The sequence below is a fragment of the Mustela nigripes genome, chromosome 14, assembly GCF_022355385.1.
Source record: "Mustela nigripes isolate SB6536 chromosome 14, MUSNIG.SB6536, whole genome shotgun sequence".
NCBI classification, from domain to species: Eukaryota; Metazoa; Chordata; class Mammalia; order Carnivora; family Mustelidae; genus Mustela; species Mustela nigripes.
Genome location: NC_081570.1, coordinates 754,440 through 771,556, shown reverse-complemented (window position 1 = coordinate 771,556; position 17,117 = coordinate 754,440). Strand labels below are relative to the sequence as shown.

Below are 17,117 nucleotides of genomic sequence, written 5' to 3'. Positions count from 1 at the left end.
TGGCTCAGTGGGTTAAGCTGCTGCCTTCGGCTCAGGTCATGATCCCGGGGTCCTGGGATAGAGCCCCGCATCGAGCTCTCTGCTCAGCGGGGAGCCTGCTTCCTCCTCTCTCTCTCTCTCTGCCTGCCTCTCTGCCTACTGGTGATCTCTGTCTGTCAAATAAATAAATCAATAAATCTTTAAAAAAAAAAAAAGAAAAGGAAAGAAAGTCAAAATAAGAAAAATAAGAAAAAAAAAAGTCAAAAATAGAGCTACCCTATGAGCCAGCAATGTCAGTACCAGGCACTTACCAAAGAATACAAAGATCCTACCTCGCGCGGCCCTATGTGGACATCATCTCCACGAGCCAAACTGTGGAACTCGCCACAGCAGCCTGAGCGGACAGACGAGGACGTGGTGCAGACAACGGACTCGAACGCAGCCACGTCTCGGCCTCGCAAGGACGTGGCTGGAGCTAGAGAGTATTGTGCTGAGCAAAATGAGTCAGAGACAGACACCGTGTCACCGCCCACAGGGGAGATTTAAGGGGGAAACGAGCAAAGGAGGAAAAGAGAGGCAAACCGAGAATCAGACTCGACCTCAGAGAACACACGTCGGTCACGGGGAAGAGGAGCCGGGGCCGGGGTCGAGGGGCGGGGCTGAGGGAGTCCGCGTCTCACAATGGAAAACTGAAGGAAATAATAATGCAAGTTACAACCCGGACTTCGTTAAAACTGAAAACACCTGCCCTTCTGACGAGAGTGCTAAGAGAATGCAAGGGCGAGACTTTGCATCAGAAACACCAGCGAATGACGCGTCTGCTGAAGAGCCCGCCCGACGTCGCAAAGAATTTCCACAATTCAGTGAGAAAACAAATGTCCCAGTTTAAAAATAGGCAGGAAGGGCACCTGGGTGGCTCAGCCAGTTAAGCGTCCTCTTGGTTTGGGCTCCGGTCATGATCTCAGGTCTGAAACAGACAAGGACATAAACATCAAGATGGGGACAGCCGACGGCCCCTCCCCACCAGGTGACGGCTGTGGCTGCTGAGTGCGGTGACAGTCTGCCAAGTTGGGGGCGCCCAGACCAACCCCAGACCCCAGAAAGGGTGCGCACGCCCCTGCCGGTGAATCGTCCAGCCCCGCCGGGCACACGTGTGTCGGGGCAGGCCTGGGGCAGGCTGCCGGAGGGCACCCGGGATCTCCGCGGTGGCCAGCCCGGCAGCCCGGGCACAGGACTAGGAAAGGTGCTGACCTTCACCTCTCCTGTCACATTGTGTCACAAGCAAAATCCGCAGAAAGACCTTCTCGGACGAGAGGAATCGGCATCTGCGTTCAGGGCCCTTCCTGACAAATAGCCACGGGGCAGGTCAGCAGGCGCAGGCCACCAGCGGGGGACATGCCGGCGGCACAGGCACGGGCCATGCTAAGTAGCGGGGACTCGGCTGGGACACTCGGAAGGCGGTGTCATTGTGAACTCTCAGGCCTGGGTCCCTCTGCTCCACAGGCCACCAGAAGCGTCCCCGTCCCCAGGCCGTCCTCCAGCGCCTCTTCCCTCCCTCGGCCCAGCGCTCCTCTCTGCTGGGCCTTCTGGTTTCCTCCTCTGACCACACCACCCTCAGAGCCCACTCTCTAGTCCCCCGACCCCCAAAGGGCTGGCTCGTTCCAGCTCCTCTGGCTCCAGCACTCCGAGCCCTGCACCCCACCGGCCACACACAGCCAGCTCCTCACCAACCTCTCCTCCCCCGGCCTCGGCAATCCCCTCCCGCCCCCAGTCTCCAGTTCCGGAGGCCATGGTGCCCTGTCGTCCGCCTGAGAAGCCCCTCCCCGCTCTGCCCCTCCTGTGCCACTGAGTCATTCTTTGCAGCGCGGGGCTGGAGCGAGGGAGCTGGCTGGGTAGCTGTTGCACCCGGAGGAGGAGGGCCCAGATCCCCTGGGCCCCCTGGGCTGCCCAGCCAGCCGTCTCATCTGGACTTCCTTCTCTTCCAGAATCCGAGGGAATGAGCGTGACCACTGTCGTGACCATACCCCACAACGAGGAGCCGACAGAGATCTCGCTGGGAGAGGTCAGCAAGGCCTGCTGCCCCACAGGCCACCTTCCTGCAGGCGTGCCCTCCTGACCGGCTGCCCCCTCCCCCGGGGAAGACCCTTCCACTTGACCAGGGCTGGATGAGGCTCGTCTGGCCTCTCAGTCTCTGGGCAGCCGGCACGGTCAGCCAGCCTGCGGCCACCCCCATCCCAAGAAGGGACTGGGCAGGACTGGAGCAGCAGAGGGACCGGCAGCAGAGTGTCCACTGCGAGAAGACACGGGCGGGCCTGGAGCATGGAGTGTGTGTGTGCGTGCGTGTGTGCGCACGTGTGCACGGGGCCCAGGTCATGGAGAGGACAAGCACACAGGCGGGGTTCTGCTGTGATGCTGGGCAGTAAGTCCTCGAAGGGCAGGCCCAGTCCACCCAAGGACACTCACTGTGGTGGTGATGCAGCCCTGGGTGAGGACAGGGGAAGCGCCTTGACGGAAACGTGAAGGCCGACTGGCCTCTCTTCCCGTGCAGGACACAGAGGGGGAGATCGGCCCCTTCAGCTCCGTCAAAGTGCCGGTCACCTTCACGCCCGTCATCCCAGGAGAGGTCCAGACCAAGTTCAAGGTTGTGTTCAAGAATCAGCAGTGCCCGACCGTGAGTACCCCACCGCGGCACGGCACGGCCCTGGGGTCCCTGCCCCTCTGCACTCCCCCCACCGCACCCCCGTGAGGACACTGAGTGCGCTGCCCAAGCCTGGACAGCCTGTCGGTGGCCCGGATGGTCGGCTCCACAGCTGAGACACACACGTGCACGTGAACACGCCTGAGCACACACGTCCGTGCGCACCTGTGCGGAGCCCCTGCCCTCAGTCACTAGAAATGCCTCTTCTCACTCCAAGTACTTGCAGTCTTGACTTGCCGATCTGTCCCCTCACTGAAGGTCTGTTAGGTCTTGCTCAGAGACCGTGATCTGTCCGCTCTGTCATCGCTTGATTTGTTGCTACGTTTGTTGTGACCAAAGGCACAACTGAGTTTATCGACGTGACGTGTGCACGTGTGTGTCGGAGCTGTAAGCAGATTCCCGACCTGGGGGATCACACCGGTCACGCCCTCCGTGCCTTCCCGGCCCTGAGACCACAGACACGTTCTGTCTTTAACCCGCGATCGTCTTGTCTGTGCCGCAGGGACCCTGTGGCCTAGGGTCTGCCAGCTGGGGTGTTCGAACTCTCACGAGCCCCATCCTGTGGGCCGGCGGCCCCCTCCTTGGGCCGGGGGTCCTGGAGGAAGGTGTGTGGAGGCCTTGGCTCGCCACCGCCACCCCAGGATATTGCCTCCCCTGCTGGGCGTCTGCCCGGCCTGGGAGGGGTTGTTGGGCTCAGGCTGTCCCTGCGGGACCCCCACAGACCCCCAAACGTCCTGAGACCCAGGACTCGGGGTCTGGCTGGGAGGAGCTTGTTGCTGCGGAGGGGAGAGAAGTGCTTCCCTCTGTCCCTGGGCAGACCGAGACCCCTGAGCCTCCACCTACGTTGTGTGTCTGGGAGATCATTATTCTGTAATGAAAGGGTTTGTTTAAGCAGCTGAAAGCGCCGACCATCAGGAAGCTCTGTGATGGGTGCATGACAACACACTATGCTAGTCTATCTTCTTACGTTTGAACGTTTTGATAATAAGAAGGATTGTTTAAAGTATATCATGTGAAAACTGCCACAGAACTCCAACACGTGGCCAGTTTAACGAGTACCTTCCGACACTTGTAAGTCCTAAAACCCTGCGGCTGGGCGTCACCCGTTGGCCAACGGAGGTGTCACTGACTTTGCACCTTCAAACTCAGTTGTATTTCAGAGTCATGGGCGTCGCTATTGACGTGCCGGTCTGGGTACCGAAGCCCAATGTGGACCTGAAGATTTGTATGTACGACCGGCTGTACCAGGACTCCATCCTCGTGCATACTCGGTGAGCGCTGCGGGCAGCGGAGCCCCGAACACTGCGCCATTCGGCCGGACCTCCCGCTGGGTCGCCCCTCATGGTCATTGTGGTGGGAGGCACAGCAGGGCCAGGGTCAGACGCAGAGGGACTCAGAGAGGAAGACGAGGCCTGGCCATGGCCAGGGAGGCAGTACCTCTAGACCCGGGGAAGGGCCAGAGCCCCAGAAGGAGGCAGCCCTGGCCGCAGCTGGACCTTAGCCAGAGGGACCCATGTCTGGTTCTGACCTCCAGAACAACAGGAGAATAAGTCTGTGTTGTTCCAAGCCCCTGGGTCTATGGTGAGCGGCTCCAGCCAGAAAGGGACGCCCCTCCCCCCACACACACACACCCTTGTCCTTGGCGCCTCATGGACACAGACAGGAAAGCCAGGAGCACAGCCATGAGAGGAAAAGCAGACGGAGCCCCAAGGAAAGGAGCAAACTTCTCTCTAGGGGGTCTTGCAAAGGCGTCCAGACACAGGACCAGTCATTTCTAAAAGCTTTTTACTGACATATAGCCTAGATGGAGAAGAGTGGGCAAAGGCCATGGTTAGCTCTTAGGCAACTGTCATTCCCCAAATAGGCCTGGTGCCGGTACCTGCTGACGCCAGGCCCCCGGGCTTCGCGAGCCCTGCCTCCAGCACAGACCCGGCTCGTAGGTGTGGAAGTCCCGCAGACTTCCTCCGTGACCCTGCGTCTGTGGGGGGACATGCCTGTCCCTTGCCAGGACCACAAACATCGGGGACTCGGGAGGGGCCCCGTGGACTTGTTTGGGAAACTAGGGTGAGCGGCCTCTGCCAGTTTATCTCAGGGCGGGTGGTGCAGCTGCTTTTGGGGGCAGGGACAGCCGTAGGCCTAGGGGACAAACAAAGATCCCCGCTGCACACCCGTGGGGGCGTGTGTCCGTGACAGCCAGCCAGGTCACTTGGTTTGCAGGAGACTCAAAGGCAGGCAGGGGTGTGGGGACACTTCATGGTAGGCAAAGGGAAGGTTCCAGGTGAGCCCAGACGGGGCCCAGCGAGCAAGAGGCCCTGACTAGAAGCAGACACCCCATGCACCCGACACCTCTGGCTGCTTCAGAGTTGGAGGAGGGGCAGAGCCAGGGGAAGCAGCCTCAGGCCCATCCCCAACCTTCTCCTGGGCAGGAGTATGGCAGAGCCCCACAGCCAGGGGTACCTGCCCCCCGGGCCCACACCCCTCCAGGTCCTCGCACTGGGTGTGCCTGTCCCGCAAAGTTCTTGCCAGAAAACACTCCGGCCTCTGAGAATTGACTAGGGCCGTATTTCCATGGCGGGCTTTCCGTTCGTAGGAACTCCTCCTCCTCCCCAGGAAATCATCCCTTAGCAAGCCGGGCTGTGCACCTGCACCCGTGGGCGTCCAGGGTGCGCAAGGGGTGTCAGTCCCGTGGGTGCAGACCCTCAGCGTTGCCGTCTGGTGTCCCCGGGTGTCCCACAGGTCGAAAGTGGCACTGCGTCTGAAGTTCGAAGTGTGCAGGGAGCTGCGGGAGCACATGGAGCTCCTGCCGGAGACAGGCTACATCCAGGCCCAGTCCTGCTACGCCGTGCAGCTCAAGTTCCTGCCGCGGTGAGCACCCGGGGAGCCCGCCGTGGGCAGCTCGCAGGTCAGTGCCCCTGTCCTTCTCCAAGCTGAGTGTGTCCTCTCTTCCAGACTCTCCCTCCCAGAAGACGCAGGGAAGTATTTTGACAAGGAAAGCAGAGTCCTAGAGGCCCCGATGACAATCCGGGTGGCTGACCAGGTCTGTGTGGGACACTCCCCGGGAATGCTGGGCACTCACGCGGAGGCAGGGCCCTGGCGGGTTCCCGGCCCAGCAGCCCCTACACGGCGACCGTGAAGGCCGGGTGTCTGTGGCTCAGGAGAGACCCGTGAGGGCTGTGCGGGGCCGGCAGGGCGTCCTCCTGCCACGGGAACCCACACGCGCCCACGTGTACACTCACAGCGAGCGCACGTGTGTATACGCACGTGCGCTCCTGCACCCCCACCCCCGCCCACCCAGGGCCCTCCCCTCCTCTCTGGTACCTGCTTCCGAAGTCATGGACGACGGGCAAGTGGCCTTTCCCAAAGCCAGTCTTGTGTCTGGCCCAACGCTTCTGCCTCTCTCGTGTGTGGAGTCATTTGCAGAAACAGACACAAGTAACGGTGGCGTCCTCGCCGTGTCCCCTTCAGATCAAGCCGGTGGTGTTTACCGTGCATGCCGTGGTCACCACCTCGGACCTGGAGCTCAGTCCCTCGGCTGTGGACTTCGGCTACTGCACCATCTACGAGGCCATCAGGACACAAATCAGCCTCTACAACCACTCCCTCCTGCCCCAGGGGTTTGGGTTCGTCGGGGTCCCCAAGGTGCCTCGCTTGGTCAGGGAGGGGCATGTGTGCGGGGACAGAGTTGGGAAGCTCTGGGGATGGGCCAGGCCGGTGCTGCCCCAGGATGCTGACGCCCCAGGGGGCCTCACCCCTCCCCAGGCCCGTCAGCGTCTCTCCCTCCCTGGCCCATGCCCTGGCAGGACTCCAGACCTCTCCCTCTGCTCCTTCTAGAAGTCTGGCCTGCCCGGGCCCGCAGGGCAGCCAAGACGAGGCTCAGGGCAGGCTGCCCTCAACTCTCTGCGGGCCCCTCCGCCGCCAACCCTGCCACCCCCACACACGGGCCGACAACGTACAAACGCGACAGCGCACACACATCCGCTCACACGCACACACCGGCGCGTCGTGACATACAGACACACGGACAACTCGCATGCGCACGTGTGATCACACACACACAGATGTCCTCCCAGAGATGCTGACACACCCGCACACGCGTATACACGCTCACGTGCACGCCACACGCATGTCCACGCAGCCCCCACGATACGCCCCAGCAGACCCCAGTTTTCACTCTGGGGTCAGTGGTTTTCCATTTGCCAGTTTGTGGACATCCAGCCCAATGACGGGTTTGGGACAATCCTGCCGTTGGAAATGCTCCAGCTTGACGTCATCTTCCAACCCACCAAGGCCAAGGAGTATGACTTCGAGCTCGTTTGCAAGTCCGAGATCAACCGGTGAGCCTGGCAGGCAAGAGCCCTGGGGAGGGCCGGTGCGGCTGGCGCAGGGTGGGGCGGGGTGGGGGGCAGTCCCGCCCCCAGACTCAAGCAGGGCAGCTGGGTCGACTGCAGGCCTGGGCTGAGGCACGACGGACCGCCAGGACCTCAGACCCAGGTACAGGCTCCTGGGATCCAGGACCTCGCGTGCTAGGCCAGCTCGCCCTGTGTGTCCACGCGTGTGCACATGTGTGTACACACATGTGTATGCGAGCACAAGCATGGGAGCAGTAGGAGTGTGTGCATGCGTGTGAGTGTGCACCTGTGTGTGTGCACATGCACGGATGAGCGTGAGGGGGGGAGTGTGCACTGCGGACGTATGTGTGCGTGCGTGCGCAGAGTGTCTCTCTGCACCCAGGAGGACCCGGGCAGGAGCCCCACTCACTCTAATGCACCGTGTGATGGGGACACTCCCTGGACCTCCCTGGGCTTCCCATTTCCACCCTGACAAGTGGGATGGAGGAGGCTGGATGGATGGAGGTAGAAAGAGAGAAACCAAACAGGGTGCTGCAGGGGGTTCTGGGTAAGGGCTGTGTTCTTGCTGCTGCCTGAGGTTATCTGTCCCAGTGAGGAATGTTCTAGAGCACCCCGTGCAGGTGTCCGGCTGGGCGCCAAGCCCCACTGCCCGCCCTCCTGTTTCTCTTTGTCTCTTCTCTGTCCCCGCCTACATTCCAGCCTGAGTTGCCATTCGACCCTGTCTGGGGTCAGAGTGCCCGGGGCCCATGGGCCAAGCCCTCTTCTGGCCCCGGGAGTGTGGCCATGGGCAGGACCACTGGTCACCTGGGACCTGATAGGCTTGTAGGTGAGCAGAGGTGAGTCCACAGGTTTAAAGAGTGAAGGGCAGAGTTAGAACCCACAAGGAAGGGGCGCCTGGGTGGCTCAGTGGGTTAAAGCCTCTGCCTTCGGCTCAGGTCGTGATCTCAGGGTCCTGGGATCGAGCCCCGCATCGGGCTCTCTGATCATCAGGGAGCCTGCTTGCTCCTCTCTCTCTCTCCCTGCCTCTCTGCCTGCTTGTGATCTCTGTCTGTCAAATAAATAAAAAAATTTTTTTTAAAAAAATTACCGTTCTTCAATTAACTGCATACTAATAATAACCTCAATGATATTCCCACACAGAAGGATTTTTGTTCCACATTTAGAGCCTGTGGTCACAAGACAAAATACATATTTCAGCACTTCAGTGTGTGTGCAACATCGCCGTCACAGCTGCATTATGACAGGGCAGTCAACATCAGAGCCTTAAAATGTATGTAATTAGGATGAAATTCAACACAGAGAGCACAGTAGTAATCTGGATTCGAAGATGTGAACTGGAAATATTCCAGTGGTTAAAATACCAAATATCTGGTGGGTTTTTTGGATACATTATCTTAACTCAAATACCAGGCGGATCACACTCGGTCCAAGAACACTCAAACCGAGGTTAAAGATTAGTCTTCAAACGTCCAGCCCTGGTGCCGGCCACCAGGTCCATGTTCCAGGAGGGAAAGCCCCTCCCACATCCCTTCTTCTTCTTTAAAGAATAATGGTGGAAATTAGCTCCCTGGGGTGCACAGATTCCCGCACTTGTATTCAAAGACTAATCCATCGGTTTTATTTTTAAATGCCAATGAATACTTAACAAAATAAGCCAGAAATTAACTCCTCTGCAATTTGGGATGAAATTTTTAGCTCCCCTCTTTAAATGGGTGCAGGGGTATACAGGATCTAACTCGTTGAAGATTTTATTTATTTATTTGAGAGCGTGCGTGCACAAGCAGGGAGCGGCAGGCAGTGGGGAAGCAGGGACCCCGCTGAGCAGGGAGCCCGATGCCTGACGGGATCCCAGGACCCCGGGTCATGACCTGAGCCGAAGGCAGAGGCTTCACCAACTGAGCGACAGTATCTTCGAAAAAGAGTAAAATTCACTAATGAGGTAGCAAAATCTGTGACAACTGCTGTCGTGGTCCCAGGCGCTGCGGTGCCCGTGCAGGCCACCATCTCCCTTGGGGGCCCCCTTCCACAGCGTAGAGGGACCCCGCAAACGGCGGCCCCACTGAGCCACCCCTGCCCGCCCTTCCAGGTGCTTCAAGCTGGCGTGCCGAGCTGTGGGCGTCCACCCGCCCCTGGAGCTGTCCCACTACCAAGTCAAGTTTGCGGCCACCTCCCTGTATGACATGTCCGTGGCCACCCTGTACGTCATCAACTCTCATGTGAGCATGAACTCGCTGACCCACTCCGTGCCCCGCATCGGCTCCGAGGACGCCTCTCCCGTGGGGCCCACGTCCTTCGAGTTCCTGCTGCCCCCGGACTCGCCCATCACCATCTCGCCCTCCGTGGGGACCGTGCTGCCAGGAAAGGCAGGTGTGGGCCCCATGGGTAGGCTGGGGGGCAGAGCTCTGTTGGGGTGCTTGGCTCTGCCCACCCTTGGCCACAGCAACGCAGCCTGGACAGCAGAGGTGGGGGTGAGCTTGTCCCTTGTCAGACCCAAGCAGGGCCAAGGAGGTCTCCATGGTCCATGGACATGGGCAGGGCGAGGAGGCCCAGCCAGCCCAAGCCCAAGACAAGGGCACCCAAGGGTGGCTGACCCCACAAGCATCGGCTGGGAGCTCCAGCCGTGTGCACCAGGGGAGGACATGCAGACCCCTGGATCCCAGAGCAGCTGGGCCCAGAGGGCCTGGTCACCGGAAGTGCAGGGTGGGTGTCCCCTCAGCTGGTCAAGGGCTCCACCGCACCGCCCTGCCCGATAGAGTGGACAGAACTGGGACCTGGGGACAGAGCTTCCTCTCAGCCCGCCCCAGGGCCGCCCCGGACTCCTGGAGCTTAGCTCTTTCCCTTCAAGAGCCCCGGCGGCTGCCGCCGGGACGGTGTGAGGAGGGGCAGTGACGGTGCTGGGGGCGCCTGGGCCCTGGCGGCGCTTCAGTTACTGTGATCATTTAAGTGCACTTTACGGGGTGCCTGGGAGGCTCAGTTGCTTAAGCAACCGCCTTCGGCTCCGGTCATGGTCCCGGAGCGCCAGGATCGAGTCCCGCATCGGGCTCCCGGCTCCATGGGGCGTCTGCTTCTCCCTCTGACCGTCTCCCCTTTCATGCTCTCTCAAATAAATAAATAAATAAAATGCACTTCATTAAATTTAGCAAAAACTACTTAGGTACCAATCCCCAAAGGAGGTACTGTGGTTGGCTTCTGCGTTCGCGCCCGGCTCCCTCCGTCTTCCCTGTATTCCGGCCATGCCATCGGCTCTGCCCCCCAGGGCGTGGGCACCTCTGCTGTCCTCAGCACCAGGGACGCCCGGGAGTGAGCCCTCGGTGGGGCTCAGGACTTCCCTGCAGGCTGCGCCGGTCACAGGGACAAGCTGGGGTGAAGAACTCACCCCAAATCTTGATGGCTGAATGCCAAGTTGCCTTTCTCACACGTGGCCTGCCTAATGTGAGCTGCAGGCGGGGTCCCAGCCCACCAGGACCTCCGTCCCGGGACCCCCGCCCTGGAGGGTAAGAGCAGCCCCGGGGCCAGCAGTCAGGGAACGTCCCCCTGGAAAGAGCCTTCACAAAGTGACAGGAGAGTCCTGTCAGGACTGTCGGGGAGCGAGACCCGGGCCATGCAGGGGCGATGGGGGCCGCAGTGGGTGCTGAGGAGGCCGGGGCCCCCGCAGGGTCAGCTCTGCCTGCCACGATCCTGTCCCTGCAGAGACACCTCATCCGGGTGGCGTTCCGGCCCGTGCTGCCCAGCAAGCTGGTCCACCAGGAAGCCTCCCAGGCCCCGAGCAGACCGGCGGAGGCCAAAGTGGTGTGTGCGGGGCTCCAAGAGGAGGGGCGTGGGGGACACGGTGGGGGCTGGGACTTCCTGCGCCCCCCACCCCGTGACTCCAGGGGAGAGGGAGTCCCCAGACCCACACGGAGCCGTGCAGTCAGCCTAGAACGACAGCCGCCCTCTGCCGCCCTGGGGACGCGGAGGGACACAGCACACTTCTCCAGCATCCGGCACACGCAGGGGGAAGCGCTTGCCCTGCTGCAATGAGGCGCCGGGGGACAGGCACAGGAAGGAGGACCCCTGGTCCCAGGAGAATCTTCCCGTCTGTTGCCTGTTTCCCTGCTGGGGAAGGAAACACTGGGGTCGTGCCCAGGCCCGGGGGGAGGGGTCTCTGGACACTCAGCTGCCTACTGCACCTGTGGTCAGTCTTCCCCAGGAAGCCACCCGGTGCTTGGGTCTCTGTCCGCTCCAAGCCCCTGCCCCTGTGGCCCCTGCATGGGGCAGTCAGCCCAGGCCTGCGCTGGCAGAGAACAGGCCGTAGGGGACGGCCATGGTGCCCACTAGGCTGAGCAGAGGCGGCCCCTCTGCACCCCAGCTTCGCAAGGACACAACCAGCCAGAAGAAGGACCTCAGGAAACAGTCCTTCTCCATGCTCCGGCCGCAGAGCCAAGACCGACTGCTCAGGAACTCGACCACCCCGACTGCAGAGCTGGACAAGCAGGACCTCAAGTTCAGGTGGGCCCAAGAGAAGTTCGCCCCACCGCCTCCCTCTGCATCCATGTGACGAGACCCTGTCCTGACCCCCATGGAGACGTCCCCCCATGCGCTGCCTGGAGCAGAGCTGTTTTGAGCCATGTGACTTGACGTCCAGGGCTGGGCTGGCTTCAGGCACAGATGAGTCCAGGCACTGCCTTGAGGCCTCTTAAGCTCTGGCTTCCTGGGCATCTGCCCACCTCATTCCCAAGGGCCCCATGTCCCTACACATAGCCTCACACCATGGGCTGGGGAGACCCTGCTGCCCCTGACTCCCGTGTTCCCAGCTCAGCAACGCCACCCTCCCCAGGTGCAAAATGAGGCCAGGAGAGCTCTGAGGGGCTCAAGTTACTTGCCCACCCTAGATCCTCGCCTGAGACCCCAGGAACACAGTCCACTTGTTAGGTGCCTGACCAGGACCCTGGGGTAGGGGGAGGACCCCACAGAAACCAAGAAAAAGTAGGACAGCCACAGCCTGGGGCCCCTTCTCCCTCTGGCCCAGAGTCCTAGGCAGCAGGTATGGCCTTGTGTACCCCATCCCCTGCCCCAGGAGAGCGTCGCGGGGCCCCCAGCCCTGGGGCGTGTGTGGTGTGGGCACAGGAGTGGGAATGCACGTCACTGCCTCGTTCTAGTTCCAACGAGTACCAGATTGCCCAGGCCACCCTGGCCAGATCTTTCCAGGGGAAGTTCGACAAGTTTGTGGTTCCCTGTGTCGTCGCCAGTGGTGACACCAAAGACAGGAAGGGGACAGAACCCCTGAGTTTCAGGTGCGGTGTTCTGGCAGGGGGTGGGGGGGGCATCTTCCAGAAAGTGACCGTCCCAACCCAGATCTGGGGCCCCAGAGGGAAGGGCATAGTGGCCGGAGTGAGCAGGACGAGAGTGGGGAGGCAGGGCACAGTGCCTTCAGCACACCCCCTGCCCCCCAGTCCTCACAACACCCTGTACCTGGAGCTGTGGTGTCCGGCAGTGGCACCGTCTGTCGTGGTGACCTCCAACAAAGGCAAGACCATCTCCGACTTCGGCGACATTGCTGTAGGTGAGCCCTGACCAGGCCCAGCACCCACTGCAACTCCCGCGCCAGAGACCGGCCCACCCCCAGTCCCCGCCTGGGTTCCCACAGCCCGTGCCCCGCCTAGGGCTATACCCCGATCCCACCATCGCATTTCAGGACACCACGGGATAAGGAAGGTCTCCATCCAGAACATCTCCCCAGAGGACCTCGCCGTATCCTTGTCCACACCCAGCCCAGGCTGCCCACACAGACGGGGCACGAGCTGGTGTGGGGAGGGCTGCAGGCCTGCCTGGGCACCTGTCCTTGACACTGAGCCTCAGGTGGAATTCTCCGTGCTGAACCCCAACGGCCCCTTCGTCCTGCTGAACCCCATCAGCAAGCTGCTTACTGGCGAGACCTATGTCCTGACGCTGTCCTTCTCTCCCCGTGAGAGCATCCTGGTGAGCCCCAGGCCCACTTCACGCCATGCTGCACCCTGTCTGCTCGGGCCCCGGGGGTGGCCAGACCCCCAGGCCCTCAGCCCTAGCGGGCAAGCAGGGGGCAGCTGGGGCACTCCAAGCGATCTCCTCTCCAGCCTGCCCAGCGGCTCCCAGCAGAGCTCCGCCGCACGCTTCCGACAGAGGTCTGCTCCGTGCTCACGGACGTGATCTCCACAGGCCCAAGAAACACTGGACATCATCACCAAGAGAGGGACACTCTCCCTGACCCTCGTGGGCACCGGCGTGGCATCCGTGATCACATGCTCCATTGACGGGGATGTTCTCGACATGGGTTACGTCATTGCCAGGGAGTCTGTGTCCTCAAGCTTCAAGGTGAAGCACATCACAGGGGGCCTGGTGCCTGCCTGGTCTCCTGGGAGGGGGCTCCACCCTGGGAGGGACCAGACCCGCCTTGGTATGGGAGCCAGGGTGGGTCCAGCCCCCACCCCCCACCCCCCCTCCAGCCACGCCCCCTCCAGCCACGCCCCCTCCAGCAGCTGTCCAGCACCCTCCCTCCACCCCTCACCGGCGCTGCCTCAGTGTTCCCTGTCTTCCCGCACGAGGCCTTCGTAGGAGCCGTCCCATCTGGGATGAGGAGCTCGGTTCAGGCACTGCTGTGGGGGTGCGGGCGTGGGTACAGACTTCTGTGGCAAGGTCACATCGCCCTGCGGCCGCCCAGCCCCTGCCGGAGGGCCGGCCCAGCTCCCCATGCTTCCCGAGTGTCTGAGGGACTCACCAGCCCTGGGATCAAGGACCACCACGACACCTGCTTCGTCCACTAGCTTAGGTCGGGACCTGGCACTGAGCCCAGAACAGGGATTCCCTGAAGTGTCTCACTGCAGAGGGGACACCGCCAGGAGAAGCGGGAGAGGGCAGGGCACAGACTGGGCAAGGGTGCCGGTTCGGCTGAGGGCAAGCCTGAGCCTGACCGCAGAGGGAGCTCAGGAGGACAGAGGGCACTGCGGAGCTGTCCCCTCCGGAGGCACAGTGGTCCGGCAGGTAGGCCAGCCTGGACTGGGGGTCACGTGAGGCCGGACGAAGGAGCCAACAGGCAGTGAAGTGCCGTGGGCGCCAGGCGAACCCGATTGGACAGGAGAGCGACCAGACCCCAGCGGGTGTGATCCCCGCGGGGAGGGCCCCTTGGCAGCAGCCTGCGTGGGCGGGGCCCGGCCATCGGCTGAGGGTCGCCCCTCCGCACAGCTGCAGAACTGCTCCACGCTGCCCATCAAGTTCTCGATGCAGCTGGACAGCCTCTCCCGCTCCAGGAGCGAAGACCAGCCCCGCCTGCCGCAGTTCCTCACCTCAAGGGCACAGAGGACTGAAGTCGTGGGTGAGCCGGAGGGGTGGGGGGGGGGCACCACGGGACCACAGCTGGCCGGGGCCGCAGGGCAAGGCGCAGGGAGGCCGGCAGGGCGGCAGGGCGGCGGGCGGTGGGGGTGTGGCCAGGGGCTCCGGCTGAGCAGGGGACCCGCCGCACCGCCCGCCGGCCCGCAGGCACCCAGAACTACAGCGGCCAGAGCGTGTTCAGTGTGATCCCGGTCGAGGGCGTCATGGACCCAGGCAAGGCACAGGACTTCACCGTGACCTTCAGCCCGGACCACGAGAGCCTGTACTTCTCTGACAGGCTGCGGGTCCTGCTCCTCGAAAAGGTGCGGCTCTGCCAGCCCGGCCTCGACCCCCTTCCCATGCGTCCAGGGCCCCTCCTGCCTTCCCAGCCTGGCATCCTGGGGGCTCCACGCCAGGGGTGTCATCAGGTGGAGAGGCCAGTGTCCCAGCTCCCACGGGCCCGCGCCCTCCCAGAGCCCCACTCACCGGTCCCAAGACGATGCTGCTGTGCTTCTTGTCCCAGAAACTCTCCCGCCAGATCCTTCTGAAGGGCGCGGCCCGTGAACACATGATGTTTGTGGAGGGCGGCGACCCCCTGGACGTGCCTGTGGAGTCCCTGACCGTGATCCCCACCCACGACCCTGAGCACAGAGAGGGTGAGCCCTGGTGGGGCAGGGAGGGCTGGGCGCAGGAAGAGGACCCCTGCTGAGCCTCACCTGCACCCTTAGCCCTAGGAAGCCCGAAGGGGAGGGCGGTCATTGCTGGCTCGTCCTGCGAAGGCTGGAGTCATGCTAAAGAGAGATTTCCGGAGGACCCCAGGCAGCTCCCTCCCTCTCTGCGTGGCAGCCCCACCCCACCCCATCGCCCCCACCCCCAGCCAGGTCCTCTCTCTTCAGAAGCAGAGGAGCTGAAGCCCATCCTGGTGACCCTTGACTACATTCAGTTAGACACAGACACGCCACCTCCCCCTGCCACCCGGGAGCTGCAGGTGGGCTGCATCCGGACGAGCCAGGTGTCCCCAAAGAAGGTGACCACAGCACCTCCCGGGGCCCAGCCAGCCCCTCCATAGCTCCCCCTGCCTGGGCAGCCTGGACCCCTCCCAGCCTTGGCCCTTGGTAGATGTGGGGTGGGCCGGTCAGGGCTGAGAGGACAGGTGAGGTCAGCTACCCTCGACCCCAGGCCATTGCTTCCCGGGAGCTGTGCCCAGCCGGCCAGCCCCACCTGCAGCTCTAGTGTCCCACAGACGGTCGAGTTCAGCCTGGAGGGCGGCCCCGCTCTGCAGCACAAGGGCTTTACCATCGAGCCCTCCAGGGGCTCCGTGGAGCGTGGCCAGACCAAGACCATCAGCATCTCCTGGATGCCGCCTGCCGATTTCGACGTAGGTGCCACAGACTCTGGCCAGGAAGGCCTGCAAAGGCCAAAGGCTCGGCGGGATGACGCCCCGGCCCCACCGAGGGAAGGGGCTGCTGGGTGGGCCCCGGGCAGGTGAGGGACACCGCGGGCAGTGAGACAGCACACGTGTCTGGCGGGCCAGCTAACCGAGGGTCTCCTTCCTTCCTCCTCGTCCCGTTCCAGCCGGATCACCCACTCACGGTGTCAGCCCTGCTGCAGCTCAAGGGGGACGTGAAGGAGACTTACAAGGTCCTCTTGGTGGCCCAGGTGGTGACTGGCCCCTGAGGCCACAGGAGTCTCTCCACAGAGCCCCCTCAGGCCCTCCTGCTCACCCTTGAAGCCCTCCCTTGGTCTGTAAACAGGCCAAACCACCCACAGGCCTGGGACCTGCACATCCCTGGCTGGGCAGGTTCAAACGTGCAGCCCTCTGTGTGACCCTATGGCCAGGGCGCCTCACCCCACAGGCATGGCCACTTCCTGCTGCCCTGGACCCCCTGAGTCCAGAGCACACCCTCCTCTGGCCCCATTCAGAACCAGCAAGACGACCAGTCCTGCCCACAGCCTGCTCTGACTCTGAGCCCTTCAGCACCCCAGCCCCGCCAGTACCCACCTGCCCGGCCTTTAGAAGTGCTGGTGGGGGAAGAGCTGCCCCCACAGGTCTGTCAATAAACCTTCTGGGCTTCTTCTAACAGGCCTGAAGTGTGGGATGCGCACCAGATCAGAGATGGGGACAGAGCCCTGGGGAGGCAGCGCCTGCCTCCTAGCCCCCCACACCCACACACACAAATTGGTCCATAAGCGACAAGCCCCGCCCTGGCTCACTGGGGAACCCCTGGCAAGGCAGGGTGCTGGGGACAGAGGCTGAAGGTGAGACAGGCCCAGACCCAGGGAGGCCCTGCAAAGATGGGGAAGGGTATAGGAGGCTCCAAAGCCAGGGCACCCTTTAGGATTCTCTGTCCCTCCCAAGTGTCAGGATCCCTGATGACCCTAAGGAGGGAGCAAATGTGCGGCCCTCGTGCTCAGGGCGCCCCTCAGTGTCTCGCTGGAGTCCAGAGTGAGGCCCAGAGCATGAGTTATGTTTTCCATTTTTCTGGACAGAGTCCAGGCTCAGCCTTCTGGGCTCCAACCGGTCCTTCAGGGTAGAGTTCCCCACAGGCCATACGGCACTCCTGGGAGCTCAGAATGTGCTCTTGCCCCAGCCCCTGCCCCAGCCCCTGCCTTCGGGAGAGTGCTGGTTGGACACTGTCTCCACAGAGTCCATCCAGTCTGGCCCCTCCGTACACAGCATGCCCAGCCCACGAACCCCCCGCCCACGCCTGCCAGCAGCAGGAGAGAACATGCAACTTTCCCTAGCAGGAAAGGAGGGTGGGATGCAT

The 17,117-nt window shown here is 62.3% G+C and overlaps 1 protein-coding gene across 5 annotated transcripts in view; it reads left to right on the top strand.

Annotated features, from left to right (window-relative positions):
* CFAP74 (cilia and flagella associated protein 74) overlaps positions 1-16,386 on the top strand; it is a 59,815-nt gene extending 43,429 nt beyond the window's left edge. For 2 of the 5 annotated variants that reach the window (XM_059375243.1, XM_059375245.1), the window contains 21 exons: positions 1,965-2,041; positions 2,528-2,650; positions 3,827-3,948; positions 5,414-5,542; positions 5,627-5,714; positions 6,143-6,316; positions 6,878-7,011; positions 9,113-9,389; positions 10,717-10,815; positions 11,375-11,514; positions 12,165-12,299; positions 12,459-12,568; positions 12,701-12,756; positions 12,865-12,984; positions 13,201-13,356; positions 14,224-14,353; positions 14,518-14,672; positions 14,873-15,005; positions 15,246-15,376; positions 15,593-15,727; positions 15,925-16,386. In XM_059375243.1, the coding sequence (XP_059231226.1) occupies positions 1,965-2,041; positions 2,528-2,650; positions 3,827-3,948; positions 5,414-5,542; positions 5,627-5,714; positions 6,143-6,316; positions 6,878-7,011; positions 9,113-9,389; positions 10,717-10,815; positions 11,375-11,514; positions 12,165-12,299; positions 12,459-12,568; positions 12,701-12,756; positions 12,865-12,984; positions 13,201-13,356; positions 14,224-14,353; positions 14,518-14,672; positions 14,873-15,005; positions 15,246-15,376; positions 15,593-15,727; positions 15,925-16,026 (2,726 nt within the window). In that variant the 3' untranslated portion in view covers positions 16,027-16,386. The remainder of the gene's footprint in view (positions 1-1,964; positions 2,042-2,527; positions 2,651-3,826; positions 3,949-5,413; positions 5,543-5,626; positions 5,715-6,142; positions 6,317-6,877; positions 7,012-9,112; positions 9,390-10,716; positions 10,816-11,374; positions 11,515-12,164; positions 12,300-12,458; positions 12,569-12,700; positions 12,757-12,864; positions 12,985-13,200; positions 13,357-14,223; positions 14,354-14,517; positions 14,673-14,872; positions 15,006-15,245; positions 15,377-15,592; positions 15,728-15,924) is intronic. The other 3 variants (XM_059375241.1, XM_059375244.1, XM_059375242.1) reach the window with 2 other exon arrangements.
* Positions 16,387-17,117: the final 731 nt, after the last annotated feature.